This window comes from Rana temporaria, chromosome 4, assembly GCF_905171775.1.
Source record: "Rana temporaria chromosome 4, aRanTem1.1, whole genome shotgun sequence".
Classification (NCBI taxonomy): domain Eukaryota; kingdom Metazoa; phylum Chordata; class Amphibia; order Anura; family Ranidae; genus Rana; species Rana temporaria.
Genome location: NC_053492.1, coordinates 311,347,806 through 311,372,664, shown reverse-complemented (window position 1 = coordinate 311,372,664; position 24,859 = coordinate 311,347,806). Strand labels below are relative to the sequence as shown.

Here is a 24,859-nt window from a genome sequence, read left to right as displayed (position 1 = left end):
AAAAATAAAACGCTTCTGAACCCAAAATTTTGCGTCTGAAAAAACGGACATAAACCCAACTGCTTTAAAACGCCAAAAAACGTGATTGTGTGCATGGACACATAGGATAACATTAAATGTGTTCAGGGGCAGTTGAAAAAAATTCCCAAATGCCTCTGAACTCGAGTTTAGCAGCGTCTCGTGTGCATGGGGCCTTAAGGGCCCAGAAAAAAAAGAGAACATTGGCTAGGGATCTTAAGAGCTCTGTCTAACTGCCACTTACTGCAAGGGACTTTGCTCAAGCTTCTTTACTACTGCACTGCCAAATCAGGAGAAGTCTGCTATCTGCTCCCAGCAAGGGACTTCACCTAAGGCTCCATTTTAGAACAGCTAGTGTCCTTGAGTTGTGAATAGTTTTGTTTCAGAGTATCCTACTGTAACACCCTAACCCTATCTAAGTTCAGCTAAAGTAAAACTACAAATCACCACACCTACAATGGTCTTTGACTTCAACAAGCTGAAGTGTGTGTGCACCTGGCTGTTTAAATACCTTGTACCTGGCTGTCAATACAGAATGGGGAATACTTGAGCAAAACTCAAGAAGCTCTTACGGGGGTAGTGCTACATACATATGATCCATTTGTTTCAGACAAGACTCTCAGTGGGCCCCTTCAGAACAGTTCAATGCTTGCTTTACAACCATTATTGGGTTTTCAGATGTAGGTCATTCTCATAGAGGAAGAACCTTTACTTGAGACCAAGACAACTTTCTAATATTAGGTATGCTTTGCTCTAAATACTTAAATATTCTTTAAATTTGATTGTGCTCTGCAGATTCAAGACATCCCATGCTGTGGTCAAAAATAGCTTTTTACATTTTGTTTCATCTATTCAAAAGTACATTCTCCCAGAGGAACTGTGGCTTGTTGATATGCCTTTATAAAAAAAAAACAAAAAAAAACTCTGGTCTGTCTTTTTTTGTGTAGGCCTTTCAGAAATAAGTGATGACTTAACAGACATCAATTAATTAAAATTTGGTGAAAAAAAATTGACTTTTTGGGCCAGATTCAGATAGATCAGCGGATCTTTATGGTGCAGTAACAAAAGGTACTTTAATTCCCCCAAAAATCTTAAAAGCACGGCAAACGAAACAAAACTTAAAAAACACACAGCTGCTAGCTTTCAAGTAGTATCAGATTGACTGACAGGGTGAACGTCCCAAGCTGTTCCCCTTTAATACAAGGCGAGTTTGACTCCCGTGATAGGAGTCAATCTTATCTGTAAGAAGCCATCCGGCTGTCTTTGTTACCCTCCCCTGATCGATATGCAACGTTTCATGTGTTGAACCTGACCCCTTGTAATGTGTGCAAACATCTGATGTGTGTGGAGCATTTAACATCAGCAAGCTATTGCAGAAGGTGAATAGTGCTACATTCTGAAGATTGTTACATCCTTGATACATCTTTTGGATTGATTACAATATAACCTTTTGGACTTATCAGTTTTCTAACATTACACATGTGTTTAATCACTGGGTTTTTGGACACTACATTGTTCCTTTTTATGATTGTTCTTTTCAATAGGTTTTTTAACTATTTTTTTTACCACCTTTTTGTTTTGGATTTAAAATTTCATTTTTTTTCTCACAGAATTTTAATTAATTGACGTCCTTATCTCCTTATTATAGGCTGACCTATCGGTAAAAGTCAAGGGAGTTTACTTCCACTATAACAACCATGACACCAACAACCAACCACAACATACAAACCTGTCCACATATCACCAACCTAGACTCAAATCACCCTAACCTAATCCTCCTAGTTCCTTCTCAAACTGATAGTCCATCTTCTACTCTATCAGCTTTTAGACAATCCTATAAAAGACATCAGGGAAGTCTATCCCACCTCAACCTACCAAATGAACTTTTACTTACGCCATCTCCACACAGTTATAGGCTTTTGTGTATCATTTTCTCCTCATATTTACATTATAAGCTCTCATGAGCCGGGCCCTCCAAACTCTTTTCTTAATTTGTAATGTACTATACCATCTCCCTTTATAATTGTAAAGCGGTTAAAAAACTGTAGGCACTATATATTTCTAGAACCACCAACACCCACAGTAAGAAATTAGGGTCAGTTACGAAACAATAGTTTAATTCATTTTGCTAGTTGCTTGGGCAAAAACCCCTTTGCTAGTTTAGCTTATTTAATAGGGGCTTTGTTTTTTTAATTTTGTGTTGGATTTAAAGTCAGCAGTTATTTTAGTTGCTGTTCTGTCCATGGCAAATGTTTTTCTCGCCAAGGCATCTTGGGGGAAAAAAAGGAAGAAGAATTGCAGTCCTTTAATTCTTTTGAAGAGTCAATAGAAGCATCAGCAAAACAGGTACAATTTCTATCAGCCAGTAAAAGCGGGCCCATTGCATTTTTTTTTAAAGAAAGAATGAGTTGCTGCTAAATCTACCTAAAAAAAGCTTTTCAACTTAAAATGAATCAGATTAGAGTACTGCCATATAGGCACTGCCAGTGTAGCTGCCAGAAATTGTATGAAAATGGTTCTGTTCTATAGCACCACATACAATTTTAGGCCATCACCCAAGCATGTAATTTACAAGATTTGTGCATTTTTAAGGTTGCACTAGAAGGCTCATAAGACCATCTGCCTGGCCTATTAGCCCTAAAAATTTCTCAAATTTTATGATAGGATTCAATTCGGATTTGCCTCTTAAGTTCGGGTTTGCCAAATTTTAGACCGGCTGCACCATTGACGAATCAAACCTCGGCATATTCACCCATCACTAATCTGCAGAGTAGAAGTAATTTCTACGTTGGACTTTAGGCTGCAGTTTACAACTTAAATGTGTTCATACCTGTAACGGAATGACCCGGGACAAACAGAGACTTTGGAAGGATGAGGGGTACTCCTGTGCCAGCGTCATTAATAACTCTTATGTCTAGGGTCACCTTATGTCCGATAGGGCCATAGGGTGACTGAGAAATTATATCCTAAATTACAGGACAGGGGACATTACTGATAGCTCATATTGCTGGAAATTGCAAAGTGTTGGTTTATTCTATGACTCATCTCTCTGTGTAGACTGTTGACATGCTAATTGAGTCTGGTCCAGGATCTCTCATGATGTATACTAAATACTGTTTTGTGTGTGGAATGGAACTTGTCAAGCTGTATGCGGAGACAGAACGTCTGTCCAAAGATGTGGATTGAGTTGATTCATTGTGTGATGGTGTTTTTTTTTATTCTGTTAATGAAGGAATGTGACTTCTTAGGTGGAGTGATTAGATCATGATAATTATAGCCCGGCACCGAGATGTCTGGAATGTTTAGCAATTAGCTCTCTGATGGTGTATTGAAGCCCCCCCAGGGTGTGATGTGTGGGTGGAGAGTTTGATTGTTCCTTTCATGCTTAAACTGTATATAAACTTGAGAGCCATTAAAGTGGTCTGACATTTGAAACCAGAACAGAGCTGTGTGTCTCCTGTCTGGGGGGAATTCTTATGGGTCGTGTTCGTTTGCCTGATTGTGGAGTGTCGATAAGCTGTCGTGGGTTCATGGAAGGCCATAAACGGTGGTGACCGTTACATAACCATTTGATTGTGCATTTGTCTATGTGAGTCGGAGATTCTGAGCTGCTAGTGTTCAGCAGTCTTTATTAAAGTGCTGATCCACAGGGTATTAAAAGAGGAGCTCCAGTCATATTTATAAAAATTTTAAGTCAGCAGTTACAAAAACTGTAGCTGCTGACGTTTAATGAACAGACTCACCTGTACCAGGATCTAGCAGTACGCTTACCTGAGAGGATGCAGGGGACAGTCATCGGTCCCCGGCGCCAACATCTTAACCAAGGGCACCTAGCTGTGACAGCCTGTGGCTTCACAGCCAGCTGCTTACTTTGCATGCATGCACCACGCTGCATCTTGTGAATGGCCTCTCAATCTTCTGGGACCTGTGACCTGGGGGAGGAGATCTTCCTCTCTGATTGCCTAGCTGATCCGAGTGGGAGTGGGTACCTGTCAAAATCGGCTTACCGCCCCCCCCCCCCCAAAAACAAAATTGAAACATTTTAAAGAGCAGGACTGAGAAAACCTTAAAACGTAACTTCCTCTTTTGGGTGGAACTCTGCTTTAATTAGGCTTCTGTCAAAGTTTTGTTGGTTCTACTTTTTATGAATGTGAGTATATCTGTGTCAATAAATTCTGCAATTTTTTACTATGAGTTTCTATTTCTGGTTGACCCATCCATTCCTCCAAGGGGGCGAGTACCTGCTGAGTACAATGATGGTGGAGGATCATCAGTTTACACATCCACCTCAGGTGATTCTTATCAGGAGGGAAGAGACACATGCTTTGAAAGCCTGGTCTATAGCAAGGCAGGCACACATCTCTGGTGATTAACCACTTGCCGCTCGCCCTATTACAAAATGACGGTGGCAAAGTGGTTTCAATATCCTAACTAGACGTCATATGACGGGGGCACGCATCGCAGCGATCGTTGTTGCAGGGTGTCATTTTGACACCACGCAACACCGATCTAGGTAAATAGTCTCTGACGGAGACTCTTTAACACGTGATCAGCTGTGTCCAATCACGGCTGATCACGATGTAAACAAGAAGAGCCGGTTATCAGCTGTTCCTCACTCGCGTCTGTCAGACGCGAGTAGAGGAGAGCTGATCGACTGCTCCTCTGACAGGGGTTTGTGCTGATCGATTATCAGCACAGCCCCCCCGAGGATGCCCACACTAGACCACCAGGGATGCCACTAGACCACCAGGGATGCCACCAGACCACCAGGCATGTCCACCACCAGGTATGCCACCCTAGACCACCAGGGATGCCATTCAGTTGCCCACAATGGATGCCAATCAGTGCCCACAATGGATGCCAATCAGTGCCCACAAGGGGCATCAATGATTGGCAGGCATTGTTGTTTCGCACTGATTGGCATCCATAAGTACAATACAGTACATCCGTGCCACCTATCAGTTCCCATCCATGCCCATCCGTGCCACCTATCAGTGCCCATCCATGCCCATACGTGCCACCTATCAGTGCCCATCCATGCCGCCTATCTGTGCCCATCCGCGTCGCCTATCCGTGCCCATCCATGCCCCCTATCTGTGCCCATCCATGCTGCCTATTTGTGCCCATCCGTGCCACCTATTTGTGCCCATCCGTGCCATCTATCAGTACCCATCTGTGCCACCTATCAGTGCCCTTCCGTGCCGCCTATCAGTGCCCCATCAGTGCTGCATATTAGTGCCCATCAATTCCACCTCATCAGTTCCACCTCATCGGTGCCCATCAGTGCCGCCTTATCAGTGCCCATCAGTGCAGCCCCACCAGTGAAGGAGAAAACTTACTTTTTTACAAAGTTTTGTAACAGAAACAAAAAAAAACATTTGTTTTTCAAAATTTTCTTTTTAATTTTTTTAGCAGAAAATAAAAATCCCAGAGGTGATCAAATACCACCAAAAGAAAGCTCTATTTGTGGTTACAAAATGATACAAATTTAGTTTGGGTACAGTGTAGCTGAAAGCTGAAAATTGGTCTGGGCAGGAAGGTGTATAAGTGCCCTGTATTGAAGTGGTTAAGTAATCCTACCGAGTGGTAGAGGGATCATCACTGGAAGTCACCACTGATTTATGTTTCACTGAGTGTCACTTTGGATTTGAGATTCACTGCTGTGAGCTGGATTGAAGTTTGGAACCGTCTAAGGCCTCGTACACACGATAGGTTAAACAGGGGACAGCGGTCTGATGGACCGTTTTCATCGGTCAAAACCGATCGTGTGTGGGCCCCATAGGTTATCTAACCATCAGTTAAAAAAAAGCCAACTTGCTTTAAATTTAACCAATGGATTCCTAACCGATGGGAAAAAAACGATCGTTAGTAGACACAACCATCGGTTAAAAATCCACGCATGCTCAGAATCAAGTCGACGCATGCTTGGAAGCATTGAACTTCTTTTTTTCAGCACGTCATTGTGTTTTACGTCACCGCGTTCTGACACGATCGTTTTTTTAACCGATGGTGTGTAGGCGCGACGGACCATCAGTCAGCTTCATCGGTTAACCGATGAAAACGGTCCATCGTGTGTACGCGGCATTAGACATTTTGTTTGAGGATATTTTCTCACCAATTAGCACAATTTATATAGGTTTGGCAACATTGCAATTATTTTTTTATATCATACATGTAATTTTACTGATTTATTTTGTATAAGCACTGTACGAATGAGGGATTGCGATTTTCACTGTCTTTACTTGCTGTTAGTATACTTTCAGGGGGCTTTGGCATAGATGGTCACAGCTGTGGAAATGGCTTGCAAGCTTTTATGGTGGCATTTTTCTGTTGCTTGTAAATACATCTTTACATAAATAATCTATAACTTGCTAAAAATGCACTGCTAAACATCTGAGACAAGGATTTGACAACCACGTATAAGCTTTTTGTACATTTTTTTTATATGTAAGTTTTATTCATAACAAAGTGTTTTAAAATGGCATCACAACTTACCAATAACATAACAAGTCATCCAAGTTCCTTTTCCAAAGACGCCTTGTAGGAACCGAAAAAATAAAAAAACATACAAGTTTGGTGCAAATGCTGCACCGATTCCAGATAGTCCCACTCCAAAGGAAGATATCAGGTATGTAACTTTTCTTCCATATCTGTTAAAGTAAACAATATGAAAATATGTAACAGTTGATTTGCAGCCAGCAAATCATGACATAAGCCATTATTTAGGTGTATTTTAAAGTGCAACTCAAGCCAAAGTTTTTCTGGAAAGTATTAGAATCCCTGGTGGGTTTTTACTGCTGCGAAGCTTTTAATGCGAAGATCCATTACATAGGTTTCCTCTAACTTCCCAACTTGTTGACAAAGGCTTCACTAAACAGAAGGTAGGACTAATCTCCCACAGCAACACAGACCAAAACAAACTTTTTGTAGAGTAAGAAAAAGGCTCAAACCTACATCAGATTTGTTATTGAAATCTGTGTTCCTATTGCAGATTATCTCCCTTTCCATATAGTACATTCAGTCACCTTTCCCTAATCCTTTTGGCTAGACATGCAATTTAACTAAACACTTTTACAACTAAGCCAAATAGAAAAAGGATAAACTAAGGCTCTGTTCACATCTAGAAATTTTTGGGTGTTTTTCTGCTCTAATGCCGCGTACACACGATAATTTTTCGGCATGTAGAAAAAACAAAGTTTTTCCAACTTCATCATTAAAACGACGTTGCCCACACACCATCATTTTTTAAAAATGCTCTAGCAAAGCGCGGTGACGTACAACACGTACAACAGCACTATAAAGGGGAAGTTCCATGCGGATGATGCCACCCTTTGGGCTGCTTTAGCTGATTCCGTGTTAGTAAAAGACGATTTGCGCTTTTCTGTCTGTTACAGCGTGATGAATGTGCTTACTCCATTATGAACGGTAGTTTTACCAGAACGAGCGATCCCGTCTCATAACTTGCTTCTGAGCATGCGCAGGTTTTTAACGTCGTTTTAGCCCACACACGATCATTTTTTACAACCCGAAAACGACATTGTTTAAAACGTCGTTAAAAAATGCAGCATGCTCGAGAAAAAAAATGTGGCCGTTTTTCAGAAGCCGAAAAATTATGTGAAGCCCACACACGATCATTTTAAATGTCATTTTTTTTAAAACAACGTTTTTTTCATGCCGAAAAATGATCGTGTGTACGCGGCATAAGCCTGAGCTCTAAAAATGCCCAACAAGACAAATCCCATTAATTTCAATGGCACCTGTTCACATCTGAGCGTTCTGTCGCCTAAAGCAAAACACCCATTGCCCAAAAAAGTACATGAGCTTTTTTTTTTGGCAGATTAAAGGCGTTTTACTGCTTTTACATTGGTGACCTTTTAACCTTGAAAACGCCTGTACAAAACTCTGCAAAAACACCTGAAGAAAATGCCTAAAAAACACCTGTAAAATAGCAATGCCTAGATGTGAACTGAGCCTAAAGAATTAAAATATACAGTAGCTATGTAGTCCACATCTGCACAGTTCTACAAGTACACAATACGGTACATACTATTTAAATGGATTTCTCACCTACAGACATTATCAACTACTTGACTACTTATACAGATCGTAAGAAACACCACCTTTTGTTTTGTGAATCAATGAGCTTCCAATTCAACTCCTCTAAAGTCGTGATTATAAAAACAGAATCTCTTGGTACCACGTTTAGTTTTAAATGCTTCCACAAAACTTTTCAATGTTAGGGTACAAGTGTAAATGTCACCATTTTCATGCAGTTTCACTGGTCTACTTGTTTTGCTTAATGTGAATAATCTTATTAATGTGTGTTAAGATATGTTGCAGGAGAAGATGGCCAAAGGGTTGAAGGAGCTTTTCAACTGGGGGGAAGGAGGCTTCAAACCAGAAGGAGGAAATAACGTTTCTAGGAGCAATACTTGTAGGCTGGATGAATCTTGCTATAAAAAATGAGAAAGGATAAAGGTGCAGGTACAACATTTTAAAAAGTGTGTACACAAATGCTAGAAGTCTGCTGTATGAGGTTTTTGACTTCTTGGGAATATCAGAAACCTGGTTTGACAGCTCACATGACTGGCTTGCGAATGTCCAGAATCACACCCATCTATTAGATTGTAAGCTCTTCTGAGCAGGGCCCTCTTAATCCTCTTGTATTTTTTTGTATTGTAATTGTATTGTCTCCCTTTTATATTGTAAAGCGATGCGTAAACTGTAGAAATCCTGTATAATAATAATAATTATAGGAGGAACAAGGTAGATGGAAGTGGGGGAAGGGTGTGCCTGTATGTCAAAGGCAATTTGATAGTGAATATGGAGGCATGACATTGCTAACAGGTTAGTGAGGAGGTGAATTCTTTGTTGCTGTAGCTTATACAGATACACAGGTGGGTTTATGCTACAGGCCCCAAATGTTAAGGAGGAGGAAAAAAGCAATCTACTTTCAGTCAGATGGTGGGGAGGCAGGGCAGTGTTATAATCATGGGGGACTTTAACTATCCTGATATTGAGTGAGCAGCCAAACTGCTCACTCAACTATGGCTCATAATTTCTTAAATGCAATGCAGGACACATGGTGTTAGCCACAACTAGAATTGATCCTTTGCTGGACCTACTAATTACAAAACAGAGATGACTGCAGATGTACAGACAAGGGCTACCTTAGGGAAAACAGTGATCACAGGGTAATTCCATTCAACATAAATTATAGGAAAGGAAGCCACGAGGTAAGGATAAGCACACCAAAATTTCAACTTCAGATGGCAACAATGTCTAGCCAGAAACATGTTTTAGTTTCACAGAGAGTGAGGAAGGTTTAGAACCCTCTTTTCCAGGATGCATCTATACAGGGTATAGTTAACCTTTCCCCTCACTTGTACCCAGGTGACAGCATCTTCACCAGACAGACAGGAGGTGAGAGAAAATATGCAACAAGGACACAAAAATATCTGACAGGGGTTCTAGTCTAATCTGTTTCATGTAGCTCAATAAGGGACACAGGATTCGATAATTCTGAGTTCCGCTGCCATCAGGAGGAATTAGACACTGCCAAACAAAAATGCTGTTGGCTGGTCAGATATAACACTACCTACTCCTTATAGAAAAAGCAGTACTGTGCAAAAACACAGAAAGGTGGGACCTGTGTCCCTTCATAAGCTCTGAAACAGATTTTACAGTAAGTGCAACAACCCTGCTGTTTGTTTTATTAAGAGAGATATAATACAGTTATTGAGAGGCAACTGGGACTTCCTAAAACAAATCTTTTTTTTTTTTAAAAGTGCATTTTTGAGAAAATTCCACGAGAGGAACTATAACTATAGACAAACCGCAGGTCTGGATAGACTTGTATGTAGGCACCATTGCCCCAGGTCCAGGCGCTTCTGTTTGAGTAGTCTGCATGCCAACTGCCCTAGCCTGGAATGTGGAGTTTAGCCCAGGTTAGGATCCTTTCTAACGCTCTTTAAGACTTCTGGTGCTTCCCAGGTGGTTGATGTACAGCACTTCTTTGGCCCTGTCTGATTGGTTGGCCCTCTAGTCATTGTCCAGTATTGCTCAGAGTTTCAGAATGTTGATCGGGTGACAAAATTCCTCAAACAAAAGTCCCCAGCACCAGGTGCGTAGGACATTTCCACAGCCCTTCAAGCAGTCATTCATTGTTAGGATCTTCCAGGACAGTGGAAAGGAGGATTTCCCAATTCTAGAGCTGGACCCCTAAGCCACTAGACCAGAGATAAACTCTGTCTTTATTGTTTGACTTAAAGCGGAGCTCCACCCTATAATGGAACTTCTGCTCATCGGAACCCTCCCCCCTCCTGTGTCACATTTGACACCTTTCAGGGGGAGGGGGTGCAGATACCTGTCAAAGACAGGTATTTGCACCCACTTCCAGGAGTCCTCTCTGTGGGGACTCTGCGGGGAGTGCGTCACTTCCCGCCCCCGCCTGCTGTGTTCTGGGAAACACTCGGCTCCCAGAACACAACGGGAACCAGTGAGGACGGCGCTGCGCGACTCGCGCATGCGCCGTAGGGAATCGGGCAGAATCTGGGGTTTACACCCAGATGATGCAAACTATTGCGAAACGCGTCGGGACTCTGCTGCTGCCATGCGCAACCTTTTATTGATGCCCTTTGTTTTCAACAGAACTGTAAGTGTTTTTAACCGTTAATACATTTTCACCAATATTACGGTATCACACTATGCGACCTCGTTTTCTTTTATGTACCTTGGATACGGTCTGATCTCTTGGGAGACACCTTCAAGACGTTGCCACTCCCCCTGCTCTGGTTTATAGTGATGCTTTCAAGCCATCGTTCCTTCTATGTATCCAGATCCGATTGATGTGGTTCCACCAACTTACATACAGTCTATATTGACCCTTTAAGCGTATGTTTATTAGGGTTCAATATTTCCGGTAAGCCTCCCTTCTCGGTGGTGGTTACTCTTTCACACAGTTGTCCATTTCCATTTCACCGTGGTGTTTTCAATCGTTCATCACAGGAGATTATTTACCGGCGGTGCACTTTTCCAGTGACTCACTGTTTGTTGATTCATCATATATGGACTTTTTATTTGTTCACATTGTTGTACGATTCACTTTGGTATAATATTTTACATTTATCATTTTCCAGCGCCACTTAATTGTTTTTGTAACCTTCTTTGGTGTTGAAATACATTTTTTGGGTGGAGCACAAACATAGAGGATTACCCGTTCGACCCCCCTGTGAAAAAGTGGTCACAATGTGCAGAGCAGTAAAGAAAGCTATAGGGAAAATTAAGTTATAGGAATCCACCACTTCTTGCCAAGATTAGCTCAAACCATCACATGTATAAAGATGAACAAAAGAGCCAAGCTTGTCCAATAGTGTAAATCTGGTATGACTTATTAAAATAATGGCTTCAGTATAAATCACACAAATAGGAAACTTAAGGGAACAGAAAGACACTGAATTTCAAAAGAGCCAACTTCCCTAAACTAGTAAAAAACAGGGACATGGAGATTTGATGTGCTGCTTCCTGCCTGCAAAAATTACCTTTTGCTACTTGTAGTTCCTCCTGTTCATCCCAGTGATGCACCGAAAGTCAAATACTTCCATTTGAGTGGATATTGTTTTTTATAATAAAGTGTTTTGATATATTCTCAGATTCTCTATTGTTTTTTCCTAGGTCTACTGGAACCTGCTTCTGGTCTCCTCTGGTGGCAGCCCTGACAGACTCACCTAATCTTGCTACCCTAATCTTATGAACCCCTAATCTTATGGACCACATACAAGCAATATTGAGGTATCTGATGCCGCGTACACACAATCATTTTTCAGGTTGTAAAAAACTATGTTTTTCAGGCTCTAGAAAAAATTTTTTTTTTTTTACTTCATCATTAAAACGGCCTTGCCTACACACGATCGTTTAAAAAAAAATACTCTAGCAAAGCACGGTGACGTACAACAGCACTATAAAGGGGAAGTTCCATTCGGATGATGCCACCCTTTGGGCTGTTTTAGCTGATTTCGTGTTAGTAGAAGACGATTCGCGCTTTTCTGTCTGTTACAGCGTGATGAATGTGCTTACTCCATTACGAACGGTAGTTTTACCAGAACGAGCGCTCCCATCTCATAACTTGCTTCTGAGCATGCGCGGGTTTTTCACATTGTTAAAGCCCACACATGATCATTTTTTACAACCTGAAAAACGACATTGTTTAAAACGTCGTGAAAAAATTAAAAATGAAATGAAAAAAATTTTGAATTTTTTTTGCACGTTTTTCAGAACCCAAAAAATGCTCTGAAGCACACACACGATCACTTTAAATTACATTTTTAAATGGTAGTTTTACCAGAACAAGCGCTCCCATCTCATAACTTGCTTCTGAGCATGCGCGGGTTTTTCACGTTGTTAAAGCCCACACACAATCATTTTTTACAACCCGAAAAACGACATTGTTTAAAACGTCGTGAAAAAATAAAAAAATAAATGAAAAAATGTTTGACATTTTTTTTGGCCGTTTTGCAGAACTCGAAAAATGCTCTGAAGCCCACACACGATCATTTAAATGACATTTAAAACCCGAAAAATGATTGTGTGTACACGGCATGAGAATTGCGCCTTTTACTTGTTAAAAAAAAAACTTCCCTAAACTATGAATCTTGCTAGAAGATGTAAATTAGGATAAAATCTTAGAAACAAAGAAAACGGAGAAGAGATGGGTTTGCTTTAAGAGCATATTAAATAAGGGTATTAGCCAGTGCATCCCATTGTGAAATAAATTTAAAAGAGAGAACAAAAAAGAGAAAACAAAAGTCCTGGGTGGCTCAACTCCAATTAAAAATACATATAAAGGCAAAGAAGAAGACATTTAAAAAAATAAAAGGCTGAGGGATCATCTCCAGCATTCAGACTTTACAAATAATGCAACAAGATATGTAAGGGTGCAATTAGGGTGCAATTTAAGTATATAAACAGTAAAAAAGGGAGGACAAACCATATTGGCCCCATAAATAATGAGGAAGGACATCTAGTTATAAAGGATGGGGAAATGGCAAAGGTATTGAATCTATTCTTCTCTTCAGTCTCCACAAGGGATCGGGGGCTTCAGTAACCAAAACTGCAGTGTTTGTCCTCATGACTAGGGATGAGCCGAACCCCCCCCCCCCCCCATTCGGTTCACACCAGAACCTCCGAACAGACCAAAAGTTTGTGTGAACTTTAGAACCCTGTTAAAGTCTATGGGACTCGAACATTTGAAACCTAACGTGATAATTTTAAAGGCTAATATGCAAGTTATTGTCCTAAAAAAAGTTTGGGGACCTAGGTCCTGCCCCAGGGGACATGTATCAATGCTAAAAAAAGTTTTAAAAATGGCAGCAGTGAATTTAATAATGCTTAAAGTGAAACAATAAAAGTGAAATATTCCTTTAAATTTCGTACCTAGGGGTATAAAGTATGCCTGTGAAATAGAGCATGTTTCTGGTGCTTAGAACTGTCTCTGCACAAAGTGTAATTTCTGAAGGAAAAAAAGTCATTTGAAATCACTTGCGGCTATAATGAATTGTCGGCTCCCGGCAATTCATTTGTAAAAAAAAAAAAAAGCGTGGGGGTCCCCCCAAATTTAATTGCCAGGCCCTTCAGGTCTGGTATGGATATTAGGGGAACCCCGCTGTAAATTAAAAAATAAAATATCCATTCCAGACCCCTCAGGTCTGGTGTGGATTTTAAGGGGAACTCCACCCCAAGAATCCACACCAGACCCCTTATTCGAGCACCTAACCTGGCCGGCCGCAGAAAAGAGGGGGTGACGTGAGAGCGCCCCCCCTCCTGAACCATACCAGGCCACAGGCCCTCAACATGGGGAGGATGGTTGTGGGGATGGTTGTGGGGGTCTGCGGGCGGGGGGCTTATCAGAATCTGGAAGACCCCTTTAACAAAGGGGACACCCAGATCCCGCCCCCCCCTATGTGAATTGGTAATGGGTACATTGTACCTCTACCAATTCACTAAGGAAGTGTAAAAAATAGTAACAAAACACACACACACACAGTGGAAAAAGTCCTTTATTAAAAAAGAAAAAAAAAATCCAGCGGTGGTAATCCACTCTCGATCCCCGCTCCAACGTTGTCGGTATCCAGCAATGGGTGATCTCCTCTCCACCGGGGTCCAGTGATGAGAAGATCCATCCAGGTCCGGGATCCAGAGCGCACGCATTGCCAGCCGCCTGTCTCCACCGGAGTCAGCCCGGACGAATGACGCAGCTTGAACCAGTGACAGCTCTTATATAGGTGAGGCGGGGCCACCCGTCACGTGACCCGTCCCCCTCTGACGCATCACTGGGGAAGCCCAGGCTTTCCCTTGTGTCAAAGGGGGCGGGGTCACGTGACGGGTGGCCCCGCCTCACCTATATAAGAGCTGTCATTGGCTCAAGTGGGGTCATTTGCCGTGCTGTCTCCAGTGGAGACAGGCGACCGGCAATGCGTGTGTGTAATCGGCGCTGTTCGTCATTGACGTCATTGCCCGGCACCGCATGAGTTCCAGCTTAAGTTCCAGCTTAGAATCAGCTCTGCATTCGGCACACATGCCTCTCAGGTATAAACAGAACAGCGTGTATTACACACGCCGTTCTATTATTGACAGCCGTAGCCGGCCACGTTACAATCTACTGGTACCATTGTTTTCCCATGCTGGACATCATGCTAAGCTGGATTTCTACCACCAATCAGCCCATGCCTTAACTGAAGCTACGCTGCCATTGCTGGGGACACCCTAAAGATATCTTCCATCCGGAGACGCTACACTACAGAAACCCTTGCTACTAAGATACTACAACACAGACCCTCTGCAAAACGGATAAGTAACAAGTACTCCTTTAGAATTACCTGCATCACTTATTGCCTTCACTGAGTACTGTATTTAAATCTAGTTATTTACTATTAACTTACTGCTTGGCACTACTTAGTGTACCTTCAGATGCTCGCTGTGAAATATCTTAAAGGGACATACACACTCACTTAAGCTGAGCTATACTTGCCTCTCTTACGCAAATACTATTTGACTACACTATTCTTTTTGCTACGTGCTGGTCATACAGTGTTAAAAGTATATGGGCTCCCGCCCTAAATTACTGAACATGTTCGCTCTAATTTTTTCATGCTAAGGGTTGTAGGTATTTTATACCTCCTCCCTTAGTAGCCCAACGCATTCCTCTATGTTAAGTGATATGATGTAGAGAACCCCCAAACTCCTGTTCTCTGTTTGGAGTGACGCCTGGGGTCCCGTACTGATAATCACTTGCATAGAGAAGTGCATTGGAATCTTTAATGCAGTTGTGCTTGTTGTTCTTTATTGTAATTTTTCTAAGCTGGCGGTTGGAGGCATGTTGTAATACCTTCTGCCCTTAGCAGCTCAACGCATTCCTATATGTGAGAGAGATACAGTGACCCCCCTAACTCCTGTTCTCTGATTGGAGTGACGCCTGGGGCCCAGTACTGAAATCTCACATAACATAGGGAGGTGCATTGAATTCTTTCCTTAACCACAGTTGTGGTTCACTTCCATTCACCATAGTTTGTGACAGAATAATAGAACCTTATCATGAACCCAGCGGAACTCGCTAATCATGTTGTCACCCTTATTCAAAAGGTAGATGCTCTTGCTCAAACTGTACAAACTTTGCAAGTGGAGAATCAAGCCCTGCAAGATTTACTTGCCCAGAACCCAAATGTGCCTCGTTTTTGGGCAAATACCTACCTAGAAAAAGAGGATCCAATCCTAAATTCTTGGCCACAATTTTTGGCAACTATGTCCTTGCTTTATGATGACTTCAATAAGCAACTCACTGCTGAAAATGCGATTGGGAATCTCAAACAGGGTAGACGACCAGTTGAGGACTTCATAGCAGAATTTCAGAGGTGGGCCCTTGAGACCGAGTGGAATGATGTTACACTGCGTAACCAATTTTGTCTCAGCCTTTCCGAACCACTCAAGGATGAGTTGGCTAGAGCAGATCTCCTTCAATCCCTTAATGACATCATACAGACCATAGGTTAGATCATAGAGCTTCAACTCTTTTGATAAAAACGTGGACATTGGGACTGTGCGTGCTCCACTTACCTCATCCGAGAGGGCCTGTCGTCGCTCATTGAATCTTTGCCTTTATTGTGCCTCATCGGACCATGCATACTCCTCCTGTCCTCTTGTAAAAAAGAAAAAGGACGAACTGGGATCATGTTAGAATTCCTGTTAAAGCTATGTTGGATACAGGCGCTTGTGGTTACTTCATTGACTCAGGCCTTGTTTCTTCAGAAAAAAATCCACACTTGAAGAAATCATCTCCCCTTTCTGTGAGATTTATTGATGGTACAACTTCTGCATCAGGGCCTATCTTATACCAAACTCAACCTTTATTGTGGAGATAATCACAGTGAATTTTTGTCCTATGATGTTATTCCATCTCCTCTTTTACCTGTTGTATTGGGTCTACCATGGCTTAAACTGTATATGCCTACTCTCTTTTGGGACCAAGGAACTGTAGTTCTGCATTCTCCTTACTGTAAAAAGACTTGTTATCAAGTTGCTCCATTGTTTCATCTTGCCCTGCAGGAGATACCATCTCAGTATCACAAATTTACTGATGTGTTCAGTGAGAAGAATGCAGAGACATTGCCTCCCATAGGATTTACGATTGTCCTATTGAATTATTGCCTGGTAACCCTATACCTACAGGCAGGATCTACTCCCTTTCCCAACCTGAACTTCAACATATAAAGAAATATTTACAGGACAACTTAAAAAAAGGTTTTTATTAAACCCTCCACTTCTCCTGTCAGTGCTGGAATGTTTTTCGTCAGGAACAAGGATGCTAGTCTCAGACCAATAATAGATTATCGCGCCTTGAATAAAGCCACAGTAAAGAATAGGTACCCTCTTCCACTCATTCCCGAACTGATTGAAAGATTGCAGGCTTCTACCATATTCACTAAACTTGATCTCAGAGGCGCTTTCAATTTGATTCGTATTAAATCCGGCGATGAATGGAAGACTGCCTTTCGCACACGGACTTTTCGAATATACCGGCATGCCCTTTGGCTTGTGCAATGCTCCAGCAACTTTCCAAAGCTTTGTGAATGATATTTTTGGAGACCTTCTCGATATATGCGTAGTTGTATATCTAGATGACATACTTGTTTACTCAGACGACTTAACACAAGATCGAAAACATATCAGATGGGTGCTTGCCCATTCCCTATACACCAAACTTGACAAATGTGTCTTTGAGCAAACCACCATTTCCTTCCTTGGCTTTATTATTTCTCCAAAAGGCATACACATGGATCAGTCCAAGGTGACTTGCATTTTGAATTGGCCTACACCTACTTGCAGAAAGGCCATACAAAGTTTTTTGGGCTTGGCTAACTTCTACAGAAAATGTATTAAAAAAAATGTCCTTACTTGTGAAGCCCCTTACTCAACTTACCAGTTTCTTGGTAAAATGTATCTGGTCAAAAGCTGCCCAGACGGCCTTCGAACAATTAAAACATCGTTTTACTACTGCTCCAATTCTCCAGCTTTCCAATGCCAATTATCATTTTGTTTTGGAAGTTGATGCTTCACAAACTGCCCTAGGCACAATACTCTCTCAACGCTCTGCTTCTGATTCACCACTTCAATCTGTTGCATTATTTTCACAGGCCCAGATTCTCGTATCTCGGCGTAAAACTGCGGCGGCGTAACGTACGTCATTTACCTTACGCCGCCGCAAGTTTTACAGGCAAGTGCTTTATTCACAAAGAACTTGCCTGTAAAGTTGTGGCGGCGTATCGTAAATCCCCCGGCGCAAGCCCGCCTAATTCAAATGAGCCGGGTAGGGGGCGTGGATCATTTAAATTAGGCGCGTTCCCGCACCGAACGTACTGCGCATGCGCCGTCCCTAAAATTTCCCGACGTGCATTGCGCTAAATGACGTCGCAAGGACATCATTGGTTTCGAGGTGAACGTAAATGGCGTCCAGCCCCATTCACGGACGACTTACGCAAACAACGTACATTTTTAAATTTCGACGCGGGAACAACGGTCATACTTAACATTGGTTGCCCCCTCATATAGCAGGGGCAACTTTACGCGTCGCAAATCTAACGTAAACGTCGTAACTTTACTGCGTCGACCGCGCGTACGTTCGGGAATTCGCGTATTTTGCTAATTTGCATACTCGACCGGGAAAACGACGGAGGCGACACCTAGCGGCGAAAAAATTGCATTTAAGATCCGGCAGCAAAAGAGCCTTACGCCTGTCGGATCTAATGGTTATCTATGCGTAACTGATTCTAAGAATCAGTCGCATAGATACGACGGCCCAGATTAGGACTTACGGCGGCGCACATTGCCCTTTGAGAATCTGGGCCAAAGACTTTAAATCCAGCTAAATGTAACTACCCTATTGGTGAAAAAGAATTGCTTGTAATTAATTGTGCCTTAGAGAACTGGCGCCACTTACTAGAAGGATCAACAAACCCTATAATGATTTATACTGATCATCGTAATTTACAATATCTCAAGTCATCTCTTCTCATTCATCTTATAAGTTCATGCTTGCTAATCTCAACTTAAAACAGTTACTTAAACAAAGTTTGAATACGCAAGATACTACCATTCCTCAGGGTTTAACGCAAGATGAAGAAGGTTTTTTTTACAAGCATACTCAACTCTATATTCCTCCTTCTATGGTGATCCATATATTAAAAGTTCTACACAATGCTCCCCTAGCTGGTCATCTTGGAATAGAAAAAAATTACCGATCTCAGCCAACGTTATTTCTGGTGGCCCAATATGACAACCACCATAAAAGATTACGTATCCACCTGTGAGGTCTGTATAAGATCTAAGCATGAGAGAAGACCACCCTATGGCTTGCTGATGTCTTTACCTATTCCTACTAAACCTTGGGAAGTATTGTCTCTGGATTTTATTGTTGAATTACCCCCTTCCAACGGTTATAACACCATTATGGTAACAGTTGATATGCTTACAAAAATGGCTCATTTTGTCCCACTTAAAAAAATTACCTTCTTCCAAAGAAACAGCGCAAACACTACTTGATCATGTTATTAAATTACATGGTGTTCCTTCACGTCTGGTTTCTGATAGAGGCTCTCAATTTGTTTCAAAATTCTGGAAAGCTCTATGTCATATCCTTCAAATAGACTATAGATACTCCAGTGCATACCATCCACAAACAAATGGACAGACCGAACGTGTAAAACAATGTCTTGAACAATATCTCAGATGTTATTTCACTCATCTTCAGGATAACTGGACCACCCTCCTTCCTCTTGCTGAATTTTCCTACAATAATTCAACTAGTTCTTCTACTCGCTACTCTCCTTTTTATGCAAATTATGGGTTCCATCCCAATATTTTACCTGAGTCTCCATTACTTACGAATGTACCCTCAACTAATGATTATTGGTCTACCCTTTCTTCTGTTTTGCAAGTTTTGAAACAAAATCTCAAGATCGCCAAAAAACCTATTATGATCTTAGGCATAGACCTTCACCATCTTATAAAGTTGGGGATAAAGTATGTCTCTCTCCAAAAAACTTACGTTTACATATACCCGCTAGGAAATTGGCCAAACAATTTCTCGGTCCATTTCCTATTTCTAAGGTCATCAACCAAAATACCATGCAACTTTCCCTCCCTCCAGAACTGAGGATTCATCCCTCATTTCATGTTTCTCTCCTCAAACCCTACCTACCCAACCAATTTTCTGGTAGGAATCTTCCTCCCGCACCCCCTATCCTAGTTCAGGGTGAAGAACAGTATGAGGTTGAATGTATTCTAGAAAAAGAAGAGGACGTCTACAATACTTGAATGGATCGAAGGATTATGGTATACAAGAAGATTCTTGGGACGATTCAGCTGAAGTGCATGCACCCACTTTATGTAGTCAATTCCATTCTAGATACCCTCATAAGCCTTCACTTATTAAGATCCCCAGGAGGGTATCCCTTAAAGAGGGGGGTACTGTAATCGGCGTTGTTCGCCGTATTGCGTTCAATGCTTCATCAGAGGTCTCTGATGAAGCCACGTGACGTGGCGTAACATGTAAAGCACGGGCTGACTCTAGGAAACCCATCAGGAAGCTGTAATCCGCTGTTTCCCGTGTTTGTTTTGTAAACCGAGCGTTTTTTAACAATAAACCAGCCCTTGATTTTACTGCACTATGGGAAGCTATCTTTTTATTCTTTCATGCTGAACACCATCGATGTACACCAGAAGTTTTGGTGCGGCTATCACAGGATTACACAGGACGCCCAGGACAGCTAAACTCTGATGTGGATCTAACAGCACCCCTCATGGATATCCATATAATCAAGGCTTGATTATTATTTTGGGAAGGTAAGCGCTCTGTGAGCCCACCTGTTTGAAGATTTTATTGGAAGACCCCTGAAATTACATCATCATCTTGTTTGAGATATGCCATCTTGTGGGACTTTTGCTTCACTGCATTGATTCATGTTTTATTTATTTTACTTATTCATTCACATAGCCCGGATCCTGAGGCTTTACATCACTTGCACAGATCAACAGAGACTTTTTATTATTATTTGCTGGCAGTTACTCCACAGCATTTTATTTGAATATTTTCACTAGCCACTTGCTAGCCAGGATTGATTTCTGGCACTGTGATTATTATTTAGTTTCGATCAGTTTGGTTCACTGACCATCACTTTGATACACAGTCATTTTTATTGCGCTTATCACTACCCTTTAGTGGCCGCCAGATGGGGACCCGATGTGCGTGACTGGTGGGCACGATCTCCGCCGGCCACACGCAATCACTTGCAGGAGAGCCATCATGGGGATTTGTGTGTGTAAACACACAAATCCCTGTTCTGTCAGGGCAGAGGAGACAGATTGTTTGCTTCTACTAAGTAGGAACAACGATCTGTCTCCTCCCCTAGTCAGTCCTATCCCCTTAGTTAGAACACACCTAGGGAACACATATTTAACCCCTTGATCACCCCCCTAGTATTAACCCCTTCCCTGCCAGTGACCTTTGCACAGTAATCAGTGCATATTTATAGCACTGATCGCTGTATAAATGTCAATGGTCCCAAAAATGTGCCAAAAGTGTACAATCTGTCCGTCGCAATACCGCAAAAAAACGCAGATCACCACCATTATTACTAGTAAAAAAAAATGCCATAAAAATTCCATAAATATTTCCCATAGTTTGTGGATGCTATAACTTTTGCGCAAACCAATCAATTTACGCTTATTGTGAACTTTTTTTTTTTTTTTAACCAAAAATATGTAGAAGAATATATATTGGCCTAAACTGATGAAGAAATTTGTTTTTAAAAGAAAATTTGGGGGATATTATAGCAAAAAGTAAAAAATACTGTTATTTTTTTTCAAAATTGTCGCTCTTTTTAATTTAAAGCGTAAAAAAATAAAAACATAGAGGTGATCAAATACCACCAAAAGAAGGCTCTATTTGTGGGAAAAAAGGATGCAAATTTAGTTTGGGTACAGCGTCGCATGACCGCCCAATTGTCAGTTAAAGCGACACAGTGCCAAATTGTAAAAAGTGCTCTGGTCAGGAAGGGGGTAAAATCTTCCGGGCTGAAGTGGTTAATCTGCAGGTTCCATTCAATGTAATAGAGCTATACTGTAGCTTGATGCAGCAAAAGCTTTTCATAGTATAGAGTGGAACTTTTTATGGAACTGTTTACAGAAATTTGTATTTGGACCCCAGTTTATACACTGGAAACAGCTTTTTTATGCTGTACCAATGGCAGGGGTTCAGGTAAACGGACACATATCAGATCCTTTTTTATTACAATGAACAAGAGAGGGATGCCCTTTATTACCCCTCCTTTTTGATCTGGCTCTTGAACCTCTGGCTGCTGCTATTTGTCAGTCGCCAAATATTATGGGGTTCTGCAGCTCTTTAGGAGAGAAGAAGATTATACTATACGCTGATGATGCGGTTCTATTTCAGGGACATACTTCGTACTCGCTAGTAGCAGTGATGTCTCTAATCATTAAATATAATAAAGAGTGAAAAGGAGGGGAAAAAACTGCGCACAACCAAAAACAGTAAGGTGATAAAGCTGCTATCACACAAACAAACAAAGTACAAAGCAATAGTGGAACAAAAAGTGCAGCACTGGTAGTGTCCTTCTTCATCAGCTTTTTGACAATGAGGTTTTGAAACCATTTATTAAACTGGCAGAGAAATGCCATGTATCTAAAAAAAAATTTTTCAATACTTACAGTTGCCACATGCTTTGCAGAGTCAGGCAGCGACTTTCCTATTAAAATATAAACCCTCCCCAAGTTTAATTATGACAGTATCTACAAGATGCTCCAAACAGGGACTTATTGGTGACATATATTCCTCTTTACTCCTCTAGTGTTAATACACAGGGTGGTAGTTTTGAGCAGTGCTATAGGGATTTGGATACCATTAGTGATGAGGAATGGGAGCAAGCTCTAGTGAATTTGACCAGAGTCTCCTTCTCCGCCTCACAGTGCTTGATGTCTCACTATACTCCTCAAAAACAACATACCTGGGGTAAAGCAACTACACAAAATTGTCCAAGATGTACTATTGAACAAGGTACACTTATACATATGCTGTGGCGTTGTCCTAAACTGCATCTATATTGGGAGTATATATTTAATACCTTAAATACTCTATGCGCCACATATGTTCTTTCAGATCCAAAAATAGCTCTGTTAGGGATTATATCAGAAGATGTTCTCCCTTCTGAAATGCATGTGATGTGGCTGCGATCTATGTACATAGCTTGTAAACTCATATTGCAGAAATAGATATCAAACTCCACACCAACAATTGCTCAATGGTCTAATGCGATTAATTTTATTCTACGAAGGGATGAAATTGCATATAAACACGGGAAATGCCCCAAAAATTTTTAAAAAATTGGCTATTGGCTAATTTTGTTGTAAGTTAGTAGTGTGGTAGATCACTGATATGTGATAGCCATACATACAAATAAACCACTAAGGTGTAGTCTTTAAATCGAATATATTGGTTTTACCATTATATATATATATATATATATATATATATATATATATACACAATGTTCCCCTACTCATTCACATGGGGAGGCAGGATCTGGGGGCCCCCTTGTTAAAGAGGACTTCCAGATTCCCATAAGCCCCCTGCCCGTAGACCCCAACAACCACCGGCAAGGGTTGTGGAGAGAAAGTCTTTGTTCCTATCTTGTGATCTTGTGCCCCCCCCCTGCCCTTAAGCACCCTCCCATGTTGAGGGCATGTGGCCTGGTATGGTTCAGGAGAGGGGGAGGAGCTCTTGCTCACCCTCCCCCTCCTTTCCTGGTCTGCAAAAGCTGCACGCTCGAATAAGAATCTGGTATGGATTTTTTTTGGGGGGGTGGGGCAGGCTGTTTTTTCCCCAATTTTTTGTCCATTTTCTTTTTTTTTCCATAAATATTTTATTAGAGTTTTTAAGCATAACATACAGAGGACACCTTTAAAGAGGTATCTATGATACAAAACAAAACTGGGTTTAAGCCCTTCAATACCGCGCCTATTCTGGCACTTCTCTCCTACATGTACAAATCATCATTCTTTTGTTAGAAAATTACTCAGAACCCCCAAACGTTATATATGTTTTTTCAGCAGACACCCTAGGGAATAAAATGGCGGTCATTGCAACTTTTTATCTTGCACAGAATTTGCGCAATCATTTTTCAAACGCCTCTTTTTTGGAAAAAAAATGGTTTCATGAATTAAAAAATAACAAAACAGTAAAGTTAGCCCAATTTGTTTATAAAATATGAAAGAAGATGTTACCCCGAGTAAATAGATACCTAACATGTCACGCTTTAAAATTGCGCACACTCATGGAATGGCGCCAAAAAAACGCTTTGACATTTTTTACAGGTTACCAGTTTAGAGTTACAGAGAAGGTCTAGTGCTAGAATTGTTTCACATGCTCTAACGCACGCAGCGATACCTCACATATGTGGTTTGAACGGCGTTTACATATGTGGGCGGGACTTACGTGTGTGTGTTCGCTTCTGAGCGCGAGCTACCGGGGACAGGGGCATTTAAAAAAAATATATATTTATTTTTCTTAAATTTGTGAACTAATTCCGGAGTCTTATACCATCTTGCTTTAATTTTGTACCCATTTTCTTGAGTGTGAACATTCAGAGTGCCTTTATGAATGTACTGTATAGGTGAACGCTGTCCCAACTGGTGTCCTCAATCGGCATGTTCAGCTCATTCGGCCAGAACCCTTTTTCCGAGCGCAAAGAGGTACATTGTTCCTTGAACATGGAAGCGTAGAGCACTGAGATCACATGACTCTGGGGAGATGAGCTAGAACACAGCGACTCAAAGATAGTAGGAGGCTTTGTGAAGCTTTCTTTGCTCACCGCATTGTCCAAAAAGTGTTTAAGTTGCATGTAGGCCCAAAAAGGGAAAGATTTAGTGTTGGACAACTCAGCGAGTTCTCCTCGCCTGAGGAACCTACCTCTCGAATAGAAGTGTTTAGCCTGTATTTCTGCATATGGCCACTCCACTGATAGAAAAGCCCTGTCCATCCCTGGGTGAAAATCTGGATTACCCTTGATAGGGGTAATTGCGCAGTCTTTATTTAATATTGTGTGTGTTCTGCAAGCCTTATCAAACGCCTGAAGTGTCGCCTCAATAAGCGGATGTGTGTGTATAAGAGGTGTTCTGCATTTTTTGGAAACCCAGGGGATTAGACGAAGCTCCGCTGCTGAGATCAGTTGCTGGAGCAACACTCAGTCCTTATATCGCGTATGTAATCTCCAGTCAA

At 41.4% G+C, this 24,859-nt stretch overlaps 1 protein-coding gene across 1 annotated transcript in view; it reads right to left on the bottom strand.

Moving 5' to 3' along the window:
* The window catches only part of LOC120937405 (solute carrier family 22 member 3-like), a 276,944-nt gene that overhangs the window by 69,279 nt on the left and 182,806 nt on the right, over positions 1 to 24,859 (bottom strand). The window contains exon 3 of the mRNA XM_040350603.1: positions 6,514 to 6,668. Within this exon, the coding sequence (XP_040206537.1) occupies positions 6,514 to 6,668 (155 nt within the window). The remainder of the gene's footprint in view (positions 1 to 6,513; positions 6,669 to 24,859) is intronic.